We start from the raw sequence: 16,032 nt of genomic DNA on the forward strand, positions 1-16,032 counted from the left end.
GGTTAATATGCTCCATCCATATCCAGAAGGAGTTCTGCTGACCTGCATAAATTCGAAATCTATAAAAACTGGCAGTAGATTTTAACAGAAGACTGATAATAATTTCCTGGTCAAAACTGTAGTTATGAATGCTGGAGTTTTTTGGTTTGATTTGGTTTGGTTTTCCAAATCAAGCTTAGAGTCACTTGTCTTTTAAAAATCTGTTTAGAGTTACAAACTGAGGTTAACTCTTTTGGTAAGAAATGGGGAAAAAAGACTTCCTGTTAACGAACAGGATGTTGAGAAGACTTTGAGTAAAATTGCTTGGGAAAGATTTAAACTGGACTGTTCAGAATTTGAATTTTAATTGTTTGCTTAAAAAACCTATTGCCATTTAAAGGGCTATCTAAGCAGACAGTTCAAATTGAACACAGATAACCTAATGCAGTTAGCTGTCAAGCAAAAGAAATTCTGGTGTACTTTGACTGGAAGAAGCATCTTACCTCACTGCTACTTAGCAGGTTTACACATTTGTTAGTTTGTCATGTAAAAATGACACCGCTTTGTGTTATTTACCTTTCTTCTCCTGGAACTTTAACACTGTCAGTGTTCTCATTTCCGTATTTGTTTTCCTGGCAGCACAAGTTAACAATGAGCTCACACCTGCTAAGACTGTGTTTACATTCAGGATGTGCTTTTAAAAATGCATATCTAATCTTGCACATGATATTACTGCTGTTGTCTACACTGATCTAATGCTTGCATACAACAGCCACCAGTTGTGTCTCAGTCTGATCTTTGCCCTGAAATTCCTCCTTTTTTCCTGGTCTTAAAAGGGAGAACCAGCTGACTTCAAACCTGGCAGCAATATTCCCATTCTGAAACCCCATATGGCACAAAAGTTATAGAGACAAAGCACACCACAGGATATGGGTATAACTGACTCTGACAGAAAGAAGAAAAGGCAGCACATAATACTTCTCATGCAAACCCTTTCTTTGGGTGAGCTTCAAAGTAAACCAATGGCAATTACAGCTAGATCATACTTTGTTGTGCTAATTCAGGCAGAAAAGTGACTGTCATTAGCCTTTCAGTTCTCAGGTATATCCCTGGCAACTGATTCAAACAATAATGGCAGCATCACACAAGTAGGTATTCAGAAGCATTTTAAAAAGTGAAACCCATAGTCATGAATATCCTCAGAAATAAGATTCAGTGGGTTTGCAAGGTTTAGAAACACCGGGGCAAGGGAACGGGAAGGGGCAACTGCAAATTGGACAGGACTCCTCTTACGTTTATACACACACTGGCCAGGCAAGGAGAAACTGGTATATTACCATGAAAAGCATCAGGTTATTTTGAAAATATACAAAGACAATGTATTTGCAGTTTGGCTGTTTTAACAATATCACCTACCTTCACTCCATGTCCAATATCATCTAGTATTGTATAATCAATAGGTTTCCTGATGTAGCGAACTGGTCGCTCCAAGTTAGCTGGTGCAATGATTTTGTGAGTTCTTGAGGTGTTTTTGTTTGTAGTCAAGATACCAATTTCTCTTCTAGCAACTTTCTCTTTGTGAATGTCCACCGTCTACAAAAGACGCAGTGTATTTACTAACAGTGGTATGCATTTGAATACAGAGTCAGTATAAAAAAAAAAAATTTGAATCAGTTCCAATGTTTCGAAGATCTCTTTATACTGTGCTAAACATATCACTACATATATTTGATTACATCATCTTTGTTCAATTTACTGTTGAACTTGCCACCTCTAAACCCACACTAATAGCTACAGGTTCTTTGGGTTTTCTGTTATCTCAGTCTTTACAGGTTCGCAAAATTCCTCCTCCTTTCCATTCTTACTAGTTCCCATTAATTTACTGACACTGTTTTATACGATTCCTTCAATTAGCCGCCTTAATTTTACAGTTGCTTTCTATGCTCGTCTTTGAAATAGGCTCCAACTAGATGAAGTGTAAGGATACCTTCCCAAACCTTAACTTTTATGACCTGAAAAACAAGCCATAAGCAGGGTTTTCTTACACTGTAAAACAGTTTGCTAAACTAGGACTGGTAGTTAGTTATATGATAGAATAAAATGTCACTCAGACAAATGGACAAGGTATTTCAGTCATTACACATCACTCATCACAAAGCAATGATTAGATTTTAGAAGGTGCTCAGTACTAATTTATCCACAATGAAGTCAGTGGTTAAGTCCAGTGCCTTCACTTAGAGTGCCTAAGGCCAACACTGAAAATCCCTCCCTCCTCATATTAAAACAAGTACCACAGCAGAATCTCTAGCGTAAGACAAAGCTCTGCTGAAAATTTGTTGCCTAAAAACATGGACTTGAATCTTGTTTGGTAACAAGACTAGGAAAAAGTTACCAAAAAGTTTATCTGTCCTTTCCAGGAAAGTAAAATCTCTTAAATAATGGTGGACGGAGTTGCTTGCATCATGTAAAACAAAAATTATTCCTTGCTCACAAAACAGCTTTCCTTATAGGAAATTGACCAGATTTGTGAACAAACGTTTTAGCTACAGGCTAAAAAAAAAAAAAAGTAAGAAAACAGCCAGAATCACCACCATTAGGATTTCTAAACATTCATAGGATTTCTTGTTACCACTTTAGTGACCATAAGTGGCACCAGGAAGACTTTTCACAGTTAGGAGACAGGCTCTGCAGTAACTAAGAAACAGGTACAAATGAGAACTCCTTTTCAGAACACACATTTTTTTAATTTTATTTCTCCGTGGACAGGGATTGGGGCAGTGGGGTTGGTTACACTGTTTTACCCTTTTGTTTGTGCTACTGATAGCAAAACAAGCAAAATGGACCCTGTATTACCTTGTGCAACCATCACAACCTTTAAAACTACAAAAATTTTAAAAAAAGCAAACAAAAAAAAACCAAAAACCCCCAACACTTCCAAGAAGTTTTTTCTTCACATTCTTTCCAGAGAAGAACCTCCACAAATACCAAGGATATTATATGGAAGCTTAAATTACTATCTATCAAGATTACCTAGTATTTTCCAGCAACATATTTTCAAGATCTTGCAACTTTGCTAAAATTAAACACTGAAAATGGCTTTGTCATGTACATTTCTGCCACCTCTAGTACCACCTGCCTAGAACTGTAAGGTTTCTACTAAAGCTGCACAGCTATTTCTTAAAACATAGCTATAGAAAAAATAGATTATTCAAGGCCAAAATATGTTGGCAACCCTCTCTTTGGAAAGCTTGAGTTCATTGAGCAATGATTTGAAATTTAATAGGGGTAGTTAAACTATCTGGGACACATCCTCCATCACCCTCACAAAAACTCACCCAGATTTGGCCAATATATAAACTCTGCAGAAATTCACTGTTCATACAAGCTTAACAGAAACACATATACTTCTACGACTACTAAACAACTAAACTACTCTCCAACCAATTTTGCCAGAGTCCTTCCTGAAGTTCCCTGTGATGACCAGGTCTATATACCATCCCCCAATACAACAGTGCAGATCAGATCTTCATAGCTCTTACCATATTATAGATTGTACAAGCACCAGTGCAAACAGAGCACATAAACATGTTCCAGGCTAGAGTACCGGAAGTGTACCATTCTGCATCAGGGTAAGATTCAATATTTTATATTCCATCACAGGTTTTTATCCCTTCTCTGTGCCAGACCTGTGCTTTTGCAGCATAGTGGAAGGAGAAGTTGTGGAAAAAGTAGCTGTCAGACCAAAGAGACCATCTATAGAATTCTCACCTCATCTCTTGAGGAGTTAGAAAGCACATACTTTCTTGACAAGCGAACGGTATGTGACTGCAACAACTTGGAGGACAGTCTCATGTTTAATACCACTGAGAAATTCAATCTCTACAATTATCTCAGACTTCATCTGTGATCTAGACATGTCACTAGAGAACTGCAGAAACATTACACTGACCCTTGTATGTTGTCTCACAGGCCTCTGATACCATTTGCTAGAATGTTGAACAACCTCAGCTGCAAAAGCAGCTGCACCTCAAATGCTATATGATGTTTCAAATGTACTGAAGCATCAAAACCTTATTGGTCTGAATCTGGTCATTCAAAACTAGTTTATGCCTTGGACACTATGCTCTCAGAGCCTTAATTTCGATCTACAAATCAGAAAGAAAGTAAAATAATTAGTGCAGTGTTGGCAAGATGATTTCTTCCTTTCTCTCCATTTCAAGTGCTTGACCACTGCAACTTCAAAGATGTTCTTTTAGTATTTTCTTATGCAACTATCTATAAATACAGTGTGAGTACAGATACTTAATGCACATGTTATTGTAGCAATGGTGTCTTGGCACTGTGAAAACTTGTTTCTATGAATGAAAAGCGTTGTTTTTTAATTATTCATAGGAGTTGTGAGTACAAATGGTTTCCTTAAGGACTATGGTGATCAGTGAGGCATGACTACAGTAACAAACAATGAAATGCATAAAACCTAATTAAAACCTGAAGCTCATCTAATGGGAATTCTCTTGCATGATGCCTCAGAACATCTTTTTTACCTTGAATAGCTAAGGAATGACTAAGAGTATAAAAACAGCACCTAATTCTGGTATATACTCCTAAAATTGTATTGAAAAGCATTTTGCTGGCAAGTTTTTCAAAAATTTCATTTTCTTTCTTAGTTGACTACTGGAGTCATAAGATCTTAAGACACCTATAAAACAGCAGAAAGGAACACTGAGGTATTTGATTAGTAGAGAAAGGAACAAAGATTAACCTGCTACTAAAGAAAATTAAAACATTTATCCTCAACACACAGGTAATTATTGCTTCCAGTACTATCATAAATCCCTGAAGTGAGACAGGAGAATGCCAGCAGAATGTTTATTCAGCAGTTTAGAAACTTTTACTGAGAAGTTTTGGGGGTTAGAGCTGGACTAACAAAACACCTGACTTGGAAAGTCTGTCAGGAAAAGCAGATGAGATGCACTGTGCCCTTCTATAACTTAAAACACTGTTTTCTAACAAGAAATTTCAGACTCCTGACAGCATTACTACACTTTTTTTTCCTCCATAGCTCCATTACCTTTGGCAAAAGCTTTTAAATGACAGTTTGTTAGATGTTAGGTTCACTACTACCATCTTTTCATATGCTTTCCAAGATGCCTGCAATAAGCCAAAGGATAGCTTAAGGGGGGAAAAAAAAGGTATAAACCACTGCATTTTTTTCTATTAGGAATTTTCTGGCCGTTTTGAAAAATCAAGTTTCCATACTGAATTCAATAAAAACAGCCTCAAGATCTGTAAAGATTAAAATAGAAAAAACATTAAATCATTTCTGGGATTCCAAAGTTAACACTATTTACCACTTCACTTAAAAGTCACTGAACTCAGAGTTTTGAGAAATATTCTCTTCTACCTGTAAGTGAAATTTCTCAAAGTATTAAGTTAGTACTTGTGCTGGTTTTGGCTGGTGTAGAGTTAATTTTTTTCATAGTAGCTGCTATGGGGCTATGTTTTGGATTTGTGCTGAAAACAGTGTTGGTAATACCAAGATGTTTTCCTTACTGCTGAGCAGTGCTTACACAGGGTCAAGGCCTTTTCTGCTCCTCACGCCATCCCACCAGCGAGGAGGCTGGGGGTGCACAAGAAGTTGGGAGGGGACCCAGCTGGGACAGCTGACCCCAACTGCCCAAAGAGATATTCCAGACCATACAATGTCACGCTTAGCAATATAAAGCTGGGGGGAGGTTGGCAGAAGGGCTACTGCTCAGGGACTGGCTGGGCATTGGTCAGTTGGTGGTAAGCAATTGTTTTCATTTGCATCACTTCTCTTTCTTGGGTTTTAATTCTCTCTGTTATTTTCCTTTTCATTACAATTCATTATCATTGCCATCATCATCATCATCATTATTATTATAATTCAGTTATTAAACTGTTTTTATCTCAATCCACGATTTTTCTCACTTTTACTCTTCTGATTCTCTCCTCACAACCTGCTGGGGGGGAGCGAGCAAGCAGCTGCGTGGTACTTAATTGCTGGCCGGGGTTAAACCACAACAGCACTTTGAAAGTCTAAACTATAGTGAAATTTCAGAAATAAAAGTCTCCAGAAGTCTCGATTTCTTCTTCTTCTTCTCAAAACATTCCAATTTAAATGTATCGATTTATTGGCAGTCTGTTAGTCTGGGCTTTTAAAACGAAGTTTAAAAAAATCTTAGAAGAAAATGTTGCTTAAATTTAGTGTTGCTGGGCTTTTTTTTTTTAAAGCTAATTTGATAGAATTTAAACAAACTAGTTGCAAATTACCCTGAGAAATGGATTATTACTTTAAAATGAGTAACTGTCTAGTTCTGACATGTTAGAAATGTGACATTAATTGCCTCAACTCAAGTTGTATGGAACTTAAAGAAAGAGGTCATGATACAAAAATGCTGAAAAGCTACTTGCTCCATAAACAGGTAGCATATACTGTGGAAAATTAGACTTGCATTACCGTTTTTGAGAGTTTGGCTATTCTTGTAACTTGCAAGAATAAGACAACTGAAAATGGTTACAAGCCTTTACTAACTTATCAATGGAAAGTCCAAGTGAACTTCCCTGCAGAGACCAACCAGCTCACCCACGTTGCTACAGTTCAGCTAAGCAACACATGCTGACTACAGAGAAGTTTAAGTCTGTGGTCTACTCAATACCTATTCTCACGGCCGGTATCATGGGAGTCAGATTCTGTAAGAAGAGGATGAAGCAGATTTCTCCATCACGCAGTGCCATTGGAGATAACTCATCACTATCACTCACCTTTATGTTAACGTGCTTGTTTATATAATTAGCAACAGAGAAGAGTTTTAAAGATGACCTGGCTAACTAAGAGTATTTTATAACTAAACCTGAAAAAATATTTCTCACCATACAAATGCTAAAACCTGACAATCTGCCATATTAAATTAAAGAATTTGGACATTAGCAACATTTCACAGTGTCTGCTAACTTGAAAACTGTAACACAGTTTTTTTAACAAGTATAAATATTTATACAGATGATCTGTATTTAGGATTTAAATTTTAAGCCAAATATGAAACACTGCATATCATCTAGTTCTGGACAAGGTTCAAGAAGGCAAATAAGAACAGATTCATCAGCTTTCAGACCAAATCAAAGTAATCCTAAATTTTAAACCAATAGCATTTAATCACTTGCATAAAAATAATTTCAATAGTAATGATTTCCTTATTCAGGACCTATATATAATCTGAAAAACTACAAATGATTATCAGCTTCCTTTTCAGCTCTTTCATTAAGTTGGCATTTAGAAAGAAACATAGAAAGTGACATAAACTGGCATTCTATCAATGAACAGAGAACTAGAATATTTTATCTTCTAAAGTTAATCACGTCTCTTTCAGTTTGAGCTACACTTGAACAAGACAAGCACTTTTGAAAAAGTTTTCTTACTAAAAGCCAAATGATTTTGCTCCCTTCTTTGGAGAATATGTGAAATTCCAAATCAGAATTAAAAGCAGAATTACACATCCAGAGATCATAATTTGCATTAGTGTCTTCTAAACTTAAATATCAATACCTACTGACCAAAGCATTAATGCACTGCGAGCAGATGGTAATTACCAACGTGTCTTCTGTTCTACGTTACTGACATCATTTCAAGTCAGACTGACTGAAATCATAACTTGGCAATGAGGTATTACACCATGAGGCATTTTAAGCGGTACTAGAAAAAGTCCACTAAACTTTACACCCCACATAAAAAAGACCCAGGAAGTCTTCTGCAGGTCAGGCTTGTTCCAGAAGAAGTATAATCAAATTTCCTGAGAAGAAATTATTTATTACACAGAAACTGTGACAAAATAAATTCATTTTTAAAAGAAAAATAACCACTGAAATTAAGACAGATTATATAACCATCTACAACATTGGTATCATGGGATGAAGCCATTTCTGAACATACTGAATTCAACTTTATTAAGTTCCTTGGATCAACACACTTCGTGTATGTAATATCCAAAATTCAAATATTGTCTGCTCCTCTGATATTTCTTCCTTGAAGATTTGGGAACATCCTACATATGGATGATGCAGACTCAAAAAAAACCCAAAACAAAACAAAAAAAACCAAACTCAATTTTCAATTTTACAGCGATATTAAAAAAAAAAAAACCAAACCTAACTTCTTTTGGTTGTTCAAGTGCAGCCTATGAATTTTGGCAGATACATCTTCATTAGGTGTTGGGCGCTGGTAATTTTGTGCTCCATTTTAAATAACTAGCCATTTTGTATAAATGCCAAAGACAATCTAACTGGGCATCTCAATCTGCATAAATCTCAGCTTCTCAGAAGGAAAAAAAATCAAAATGCTATGGCCCTTTCCCCAAAAAGCTACTTTACAGAAACTGTGTGACAAAATGAACTTTCTACATCTATAAAATACAAAATCCAGTGAATCTGAATAATTTTATTCATATACAGTCTTTCGCGTTGAGCTCTTAAATAGTTGAAATACTTATCAGCGGGCACTAGCCTGTCAAGAAGCACATACATATACACACAAGCACACACACACATATATGCACACACAGAGGCATATACACACATACACAGCATATATATGGCACATATACATAAACGCACACACAGAGTAATCTGTGACATTTTCTGGGAAAAAAAATTAATTGACTTGTCCATGGATTAACAAGAAGCATGAAGCACGCAGCAGAAGAAATCAAACTTCTCAGCTTATTTTTGAGGATGCAGTTGAATGAGATAACTAAGGCAATCTAATAGCGTACTACTACCAGAAGGGAAAATCCTTCCCACCCCTTCCTTTGTACCTGCTCTGGAATTCATCTGACCCCTCACTGAGCCAATTCAGCCCATTAAGATAGCATAAAATTATTCACTTCTTTTGCTAGTTCAAAACTCTACTAGCTTAGCAACCCTTTCAGCACGAGCAAGTTAACAGACCAGCTCAATCTGCTTATTTCCTACCTTACACAGCTCCTACTTTCAAATGTCTTTCTAAATACCACAATATTCTTTATTTTAATTTATGACATTATCACATGGAGATGAAGAAACCCTAGCAGCCAAAATGTATTGGTCAAATAAGACACAAAATATTCAGTAAGGATGCCAATCAACTCTCCAGTAACAGAAAAACAGAAAGTCCTGTATCATTGCTCTTAATTTCTCTTTTAATCTGTCACTGGCATGTAAACCTCCACTAAATCTATCATCCATCCTCAGCCCACTCTGGCAGTCAAAATTCTCTCATCATCAGTGTGGTGATGGGACATGGGTTCCTAATAATAGTAGCTTAGTTTATTGCTGCTCAGAAAAACTGCAAACAATGGCAGGAGTTCTCCAGCCATGCACAAACCTGAAACGTTAATTTTGCCTTCTGTTCATGTCATTGCAAAGTACATTTTATTAAGAAAAGCCAGGAACAAAGTATTCTTGTCATCTATGCTTTTGTCGTTAGATGCCAGTACTACAGCAACAGGAAAAGTAAAAAGATGACACGTATTGTTTTCCACCATCCATTTCATATTTCTTTCTTTTAAGTGCCTGTAGCCAATAAATACCAAGTGCAGTAAGTCACCAAACAGGAGTTGGAAAGCTTAATCTGTCCCTTAACATAATATTCTGATTTTTCCATTACCGATTTTTCTGTGCTTTTCACTTAAGTAGAATGGCCCACTCTCCAAACAATAAACTGGCCAAGAATACATTTAACCTCTTATCCCGTGTAAAATGCTTACACTAACAGAGATACACGAGCACACAATGACACCCATTCCCAGAATTAATATGAGAAGAAATGCATCCTTCTGTTTTAAATGCAACTATATTTCTCATTCACAAAATGTCAGGTGAGAGTTTTACTTGCTATGTAATTTCAAGAACAATCAGGAAAAAAGTCTCACTTGTGAAATATGGTTGATTGAAGACTCCATGCGTCGAAGTTGGGATGCCTGGATATCCAGCATTTGGAGAACATTGTTGGCCAAAGTGTTGATCAGATAGGCTACGCTTGCTAATGACTGAGTTGTGTAGGCTTTGGTTTCTTCCAGGGCTCGCTGCTTATCTGCTGACTAGAAGCAGAAATAAAAGGTTTATTTAGTAAAGTCTCTCACACAAAGATTCTTGGAATGTCTTTGGCCTGTCTTTAAAGTACAAAGAATTACACAGGTCAGACTAATTCTACATCAAAGTTACCATTTTTCCTGCTTTCCATTCATTCCACAAAAGATACTTTGTGTTTTAAGAGCTTCTATACTTTATAAAAGGAATTAAGCTAGTATACAACATGGTCATCTTTTCTTGAAATACTTAAAGTGCAACTTCTTATACAGTATTTCAGCCATAAACTTTAAAAACACTCCGAGATACTTATTCTTTAGTTCTGCTAAACTGCACTATTTAGAACTATTTAGTTCTTCTAAACTTTGTACTTCAATTAGATCTCATAACAGCCTGCAAGGATCTGCCAAATACCATATTCCTCATCTCTCCCAATTATTTGGACCTCATTATTGTCACAAATGGTCGTTCACAGTGAATGAACTATAATTACTCCCTTAAAATAGTAGCTGAAGAAAATGAGAGGAATCATTTTTAAAAATAACAAGTCCATGTTTTCTTTTTAAACATATTTTGTGCTTTTTCACATTGTCAGTATTTTCTTCTATGAAGAATTAGTATGATCCATTTTTCTAGTACTAGAGGACCTAAAAATATCAAGGCTATCAAGCCAGAAGACATCCATTAGAAGTTTTAAAACATACATACATTTCAAACAACATTAAAAATAATAAGCCAAAAGTCTAGTTATCAGGGTTCTGTGTTTCTCCTTGAACAAAAGTTAACATCACCAAGATCTAATTCCGTACAAAGAATACAGATTAAAGCACTGGTAAAACATACAATTAAGATGCTAAGAAACTTTCCAGTTTCCAAGGCTTTGGAATACACTGAATTTCACTTTTAGGTGATCTTTAGCCACCTCACAGGCTGATGGTGCTGTTTCTAAAGCAACAGTTGACAAATGTTCTCTACTCCCACCTGCCATTATAATACTGTATTTCATAATTTCATTTCCTTTATATATTATTCGCAGAGGTAGGGTATCAAGATTCAAGAAATGTGCTTTTATTAGAGGGGGAATATAAAATCATTCCATATCTTTCAGCACAACCTGAATCTACCATCCATTTTATTATATATACTTTGGGAAACACTGAAAGTAAGCACATCTCTATTTCAGGAAAATAATTCTTACAGCCAAAGATATTTCCTGAGATGTTGTAGTAAGACTCTTAAAAGAAGACTGCTACCTTTCGAGAAAAAAAAACAGCCGCACATGTAAACACAGACCCAGGATTTCAATTAAATGCTCACATGAAAGATATTCAGTATTTTTTCTTTCCTGGCAACCTCTCCTCTGTCCACAAACAACAATGATGACTCGGTTGGCCTGTTAGCATTCCTTTTTGCAGGCCACACTGGTACCACTTCCTAGTCTGCTTCTAGAAAGGAGGATAGCAGCAGTTGCTGTTCAGCCATACAAGAGCTCCCACGATGGTGCAGGAGGGGGAGGAATGCTGTAGAATGTAAGCATTCTTGCCTAGCTGTTTCTTTCCCATGCAGCAGACAAAACCAGACCCAGCAGCAGAAGGAACTGAAAATTTTAAGAGACAGCTTCTCAGGGCACAGTATGATGATGCTGCGCAACAGAGCAAACTTGTAAAGGCTGCCTTATATCCAGCTATAAAGAAGTTAGGTAAATGCTATCCCCAGACCCCATTTAACAACTCACGACTTTTAGCCAGCCGGACAGCATGTCTTTTATATAAAAGAGCTTCAAACTCAGCTTAAGGACTCCCTAATGAAGGAACACAGAGCTTTTTGCCTCTACTCTCACACTGCTGGCTTACAAATGCACTCTTTCTTTCCCTCTCCCTACTCATAACTTCAGCTCAGTCTGCAAATATCACTACAGCAGGCGTATATACCACCAGACACTTTCACAGCTATTCAAACTATTTCTGAATGGCAATAATAAAAATGACCAGAAGCTTGTCAGTTTTGCTTTGCAGCTGCTGACAAAGTCTATTTATAGAAGCAGAAACTGCTGATTTACATTAGCACACTGTACATCCAGAAGAGCTGAGTAGAAGCCAGCAAACCCAATATTTTTTCATTAATAGCCCAAGTGTTTGAGTACAAAAGGAAAACAATCTATCATTTTAGAAATTATGAGCCTCTACTATGGTTTTACCGCTTAAAGAAGCACAAATATGAATATGTGTTCAGGGCTAGTCCTTCCACTGATATAACCTAATAGGCAAATTCAAGTCACCCCCATTCACACCCATTCAAACCAACAAGGAACTGGCTTCTCAATGTTCAAACACATTAAAAATTTCATAAAACAACAATCCTATAAACACATTTGGAACTGTTACTAGCACACAAACCCTTTTGATTGAGAGGTCTAGTTTGTGTACTTGGCTGATAACCTGAACAATTATGATTTGCTCTGCATGCCTTTATACAGAACCCAAAATTCTGTGAAGCAAACTCCACTCATGCTTGGCACAGCAAAATTAAAGCTTGAACTTTCTCCCTGTATACTGAAAGATGCAGAATGTGTTGAATTTTCAAATTAAAATGACTATTTGAACCTACTGTTGTCAAGCCATTTCACAACAACAACAACGAAACTAATTAATGACAGCATTTTAAAACAATCAAGTTTACCCTAAAAACCTTCAAGAGATGAAAACTTGGGTCTCACACAATGACTAGGAAACAGTCTGGAATACTTATAGCAAATCTAAAGTTCCCCTGTGGAGATGTAATAATAAATGTCAGTTAAAATTTAACTTGAAACAGTAAGTTGTGTTTAGTATGAAATCTAACTTTTAATTTGGAAAGCAGACTTCCAGAGATGGTAACTTATCATATGCTCCTGTGTAACAAGCTCCCCATGTATATTTCCAATGGCCATCAAATTATATTGCTTACAACTGTTGCCATGCTCAAACCCAGCAACAGATTTAGACAACTAAATGGTACGCTGGTAACTATCTGAGTGCGTACCTATGTAACTAAAGATATTCCTGCAAATAAGATAATGATTTCAAGTTATCAGTAAACCAAATTCAAACATAACCCTCATCAAACTAAGGTCTGATACTCTGATCTTCAGAATAACAAAATACCAGCCAATATGCTTCATGCCTGACTGTAAGACAGGCAAAAAGTTTTTTCAATATCCACATCTACCAAAATTCTCTAGTGAAAGATAAAAATACTAATTTGGCCTTAATCAAACTGATAGCCTCTCAACGCTAGTTTCAGTAACCTATGGAATACTGTTTGTATGTAGAATATTGAAAACAAGAGAAACACATTCTGCTATGTTCATTATAACAAAATGAAGACTCGTTACAGTGAATACTTAAGGATATTAACCAGGGTCCTTGAAGCCCTTCAGTTCTCAGAACATTTGCAGTCAGCATGATCAAGAACTGGTAGCAAGTATGTTTTCAGTGCCCTGACCTAAATTAAATGCCATGAAACAGACCATTGAGTATCTCTCCATTTTAAAGTTTTAAAATATCTTTAATCTAGCACTCATGCATGTAAAATTTTGCATGCCTATGAAAAAAATGGACATCGTAACATCTATACGCACACCACTTAGCAAAGCAATGCTTCCAACTGTTAGATCAGCTTGATCTGTACTTTTTAAATGGATATTAAATTTAAGTAATCAAAGCCATCATTTGACAAATAAGTCTTCTACAACACTGCCAACATGAGCAGCCTCTCATTCCTAGTCCTAACACATCCATTCTGTTGTGATAATACTGTATCTGTAGGGCCACATGGTGGCTTGAGTACCTAATGTAGTTTACAAAAAACCTAAGAAACAAATGGTTATTTTAAACTCCAGTCAATTCCATTATTCCCTGCCATGCGAACTTGCAAACACTTGCCCTAGCAAAACTAAGTAGATGTTACAAAGGAAGAGCAAATCACGCTTACTAAATTATGGTCTGAGCAACTAATCATGATATTATGGACTCAGGTTCTAGTTTCATCAACAGTACCTGTGGAGGTAGAGGTCCCCAACACAAGCTGCACACTCCCTTTGCTGTAGTGAATTAGACCAGGAGGCGAGTCCCAAATGAAAATTATCTGATCCATAAACCAAAATACGAGTTTTCCCTCATCCAAACCACTGCATAGCCACAGAAACACAGGGAAGCATGCAATCAAGAATAAAGAGGGAAGAACTATCCAGAGTTGCTTCACTTGCTAAATAAAAAGAACAAGTGCTGGAAAGTAGGTATCACTGCAGTTTTGCCTGCCCTCAACTACCTATAATTTTTTTTCACAAGACCTGTGGACAGTGCCTCATTTGTTTCCCTTAATATTTTTCCATTAACTGTGTTAAGAATGCTGCTGCATCTCCACCTCTTAAACTTCCAGCTTCGACTTTTCAGACACTGTTAAGAAGATACTTAGCACCACAGCTGGATCATCTTCACAGCCTTAAAAAGATAAAATGTTCAGATCATTGATGTCTTCTGTGCCCACCTTATCCAATTCACATGCAGCAGCTTAGCATCTATTCTGTTTATCATTTTTCTCCACACAATCCACACATCAGGTGGTCCATGCTGAGTCACAAAGCAGCATCCTTTTCTCCTGCTCTCAGCAGTAACTAAGAGCACCATTTTAACTCAGCACAGAGAGCTCATCTGACGCTCCTGCCACCCACATATGGGATGAGGATGGTGTCAGCTACTATTGGGAGAGGCTACCTCTGCTGCAGCGGGAAGTGGTACCCCATGCACTTAGCCACAGCAGCAGCTATTGCTCTGCCCAGCCCTCCCCTGGAGAATGTTTTCCATTTGTAGGAAGCACCCACTACTAAAACAGTTGTTTTGCCTCCTCCAGAAAACAAAACAAAACAAAACTATAGACTAGATGGAAATATTTCACAGGATGGATCCAGTCTGAGAGCTACAACATAGACTACAGTGACTACTCTATACAGAGCTGGGGCTTTTAGATAACAGAAGATCAAAGTCATTCAAGTCAGCTACAAATGCGCAGACTTCACATTCAGTCAGAAAAGGCATGGATTACATACACAGTGCAATAGTATGTGCTTGCTTTCAGACCCTGGAGAATTATTAACAGTTTCCACTTTCACATACCAGTCCAAACAAAGATGGACACTAAGTCTAATACAGGAATTATGATACAAATGTTCACCTGAAAATGTTTCTCATTTTTATATTAGATTGTATAACCCAAATTGCTGGAATTCAACCTGCACCAAGGTTGAATTCAACCTGCACCAAGCGCAAAGATGACTACTTTTCACGTCAGGATGCAGAGCCTAGGCATTACTTTTTCTAGCCACTCTGAAAGTTCCATTTACATAGCATAATTACATTATCAGAGTCGAATAAGAAATGGCCTGGACTGCTGGCTATATAAGATATCCTTTTAATTTAGGAATTAAACCTCTCAATGTTCTTTCTCCTGCCTAGGGAAATAGGCAGGATTTTGTATTTATACAAAAACGAATATAAAAACAAATTACAAAGAAGAGAAAATTATACTGAATGGAGAGTGTGGGGCAGATGAGAGAATAAAACATGCAGTAAGGTATGCAAAATGCCAAAATAATTTGGCTATATGAACAGTAAAATGAAATCTTACATGCATATGGAGCACAAAACGCAGGGCTAGAAAGGAACCGAGAATTTAATGCATTCTCCCACCCCAAAGTGAGATCCAGCAGAACATAGTGGTAAAGTCTGTTATGCCACTGTTAAGAACTTAAACAATTTTGTACAAAAGGACAGCCATTAATGCAGAAAGAAATTCTACAAGGAAACAAATGATGGAGGCAACATGAGCACTATGGTAAAATTTACAAAATAGATGGAGGCAACATGAGCACTATGGTAAGATTTACAGAATATCAACCCAACTAGATGAAAGAAGAAATACTACCAAATGCTA

General features: G+C 36.9%; 1 protein-coding gene across 18 annotated transcripts in view; it reads right to left on the reverse strand.

Moving 5' to 3' along the window:
• Nucleotides 1-16,032, reverse strand: part of ABI2 (abl interactor 2) — a 73,127-nt gene that overhangs the window by 32,739 nt on the left and 24,356 nt on the right. For 13 of the 18 annotated variants that reach the window (XM_052791320.1, XM_052791317.1, XM_052791319.1 and 10 more), the window contains exons 2-3: nt 9,906-10,073; nt 1,396-1,572 (exon numbers count right to left, since the gene is read on the reverse strand). In XM_052791320.1, coding sequence (XP_052647280.1) covers nt 1,396-1,572; nt 9,906-10,073 — 345 coding nt within the window. The remainder of the gene's footprint in view (nt 1-1,395; nt 1,573-9,905; nt 10,074-16,032) is intronic. The other 5 variants (XM_052791322.1, XM_052791321.1, XM_052791324.1 and 2 more) reach the window with 1 other exon arrangement.

The sequence above is a fragment of the Harpia harpyja genome, chromosome 7 (genome assembly GCF_026419915.1).
Source record: "Harpia harpyja isolate bHarHar1 chromosome 7, bHarHar1 primary haplotype, whole genome shotgun sequence".
NCBI classification, from domain to species: Eukaryota; Metazoa; Chordata; class Aves; order Accipitriformes; family Accipitridae; genus Harpia; species Harpia harpyja.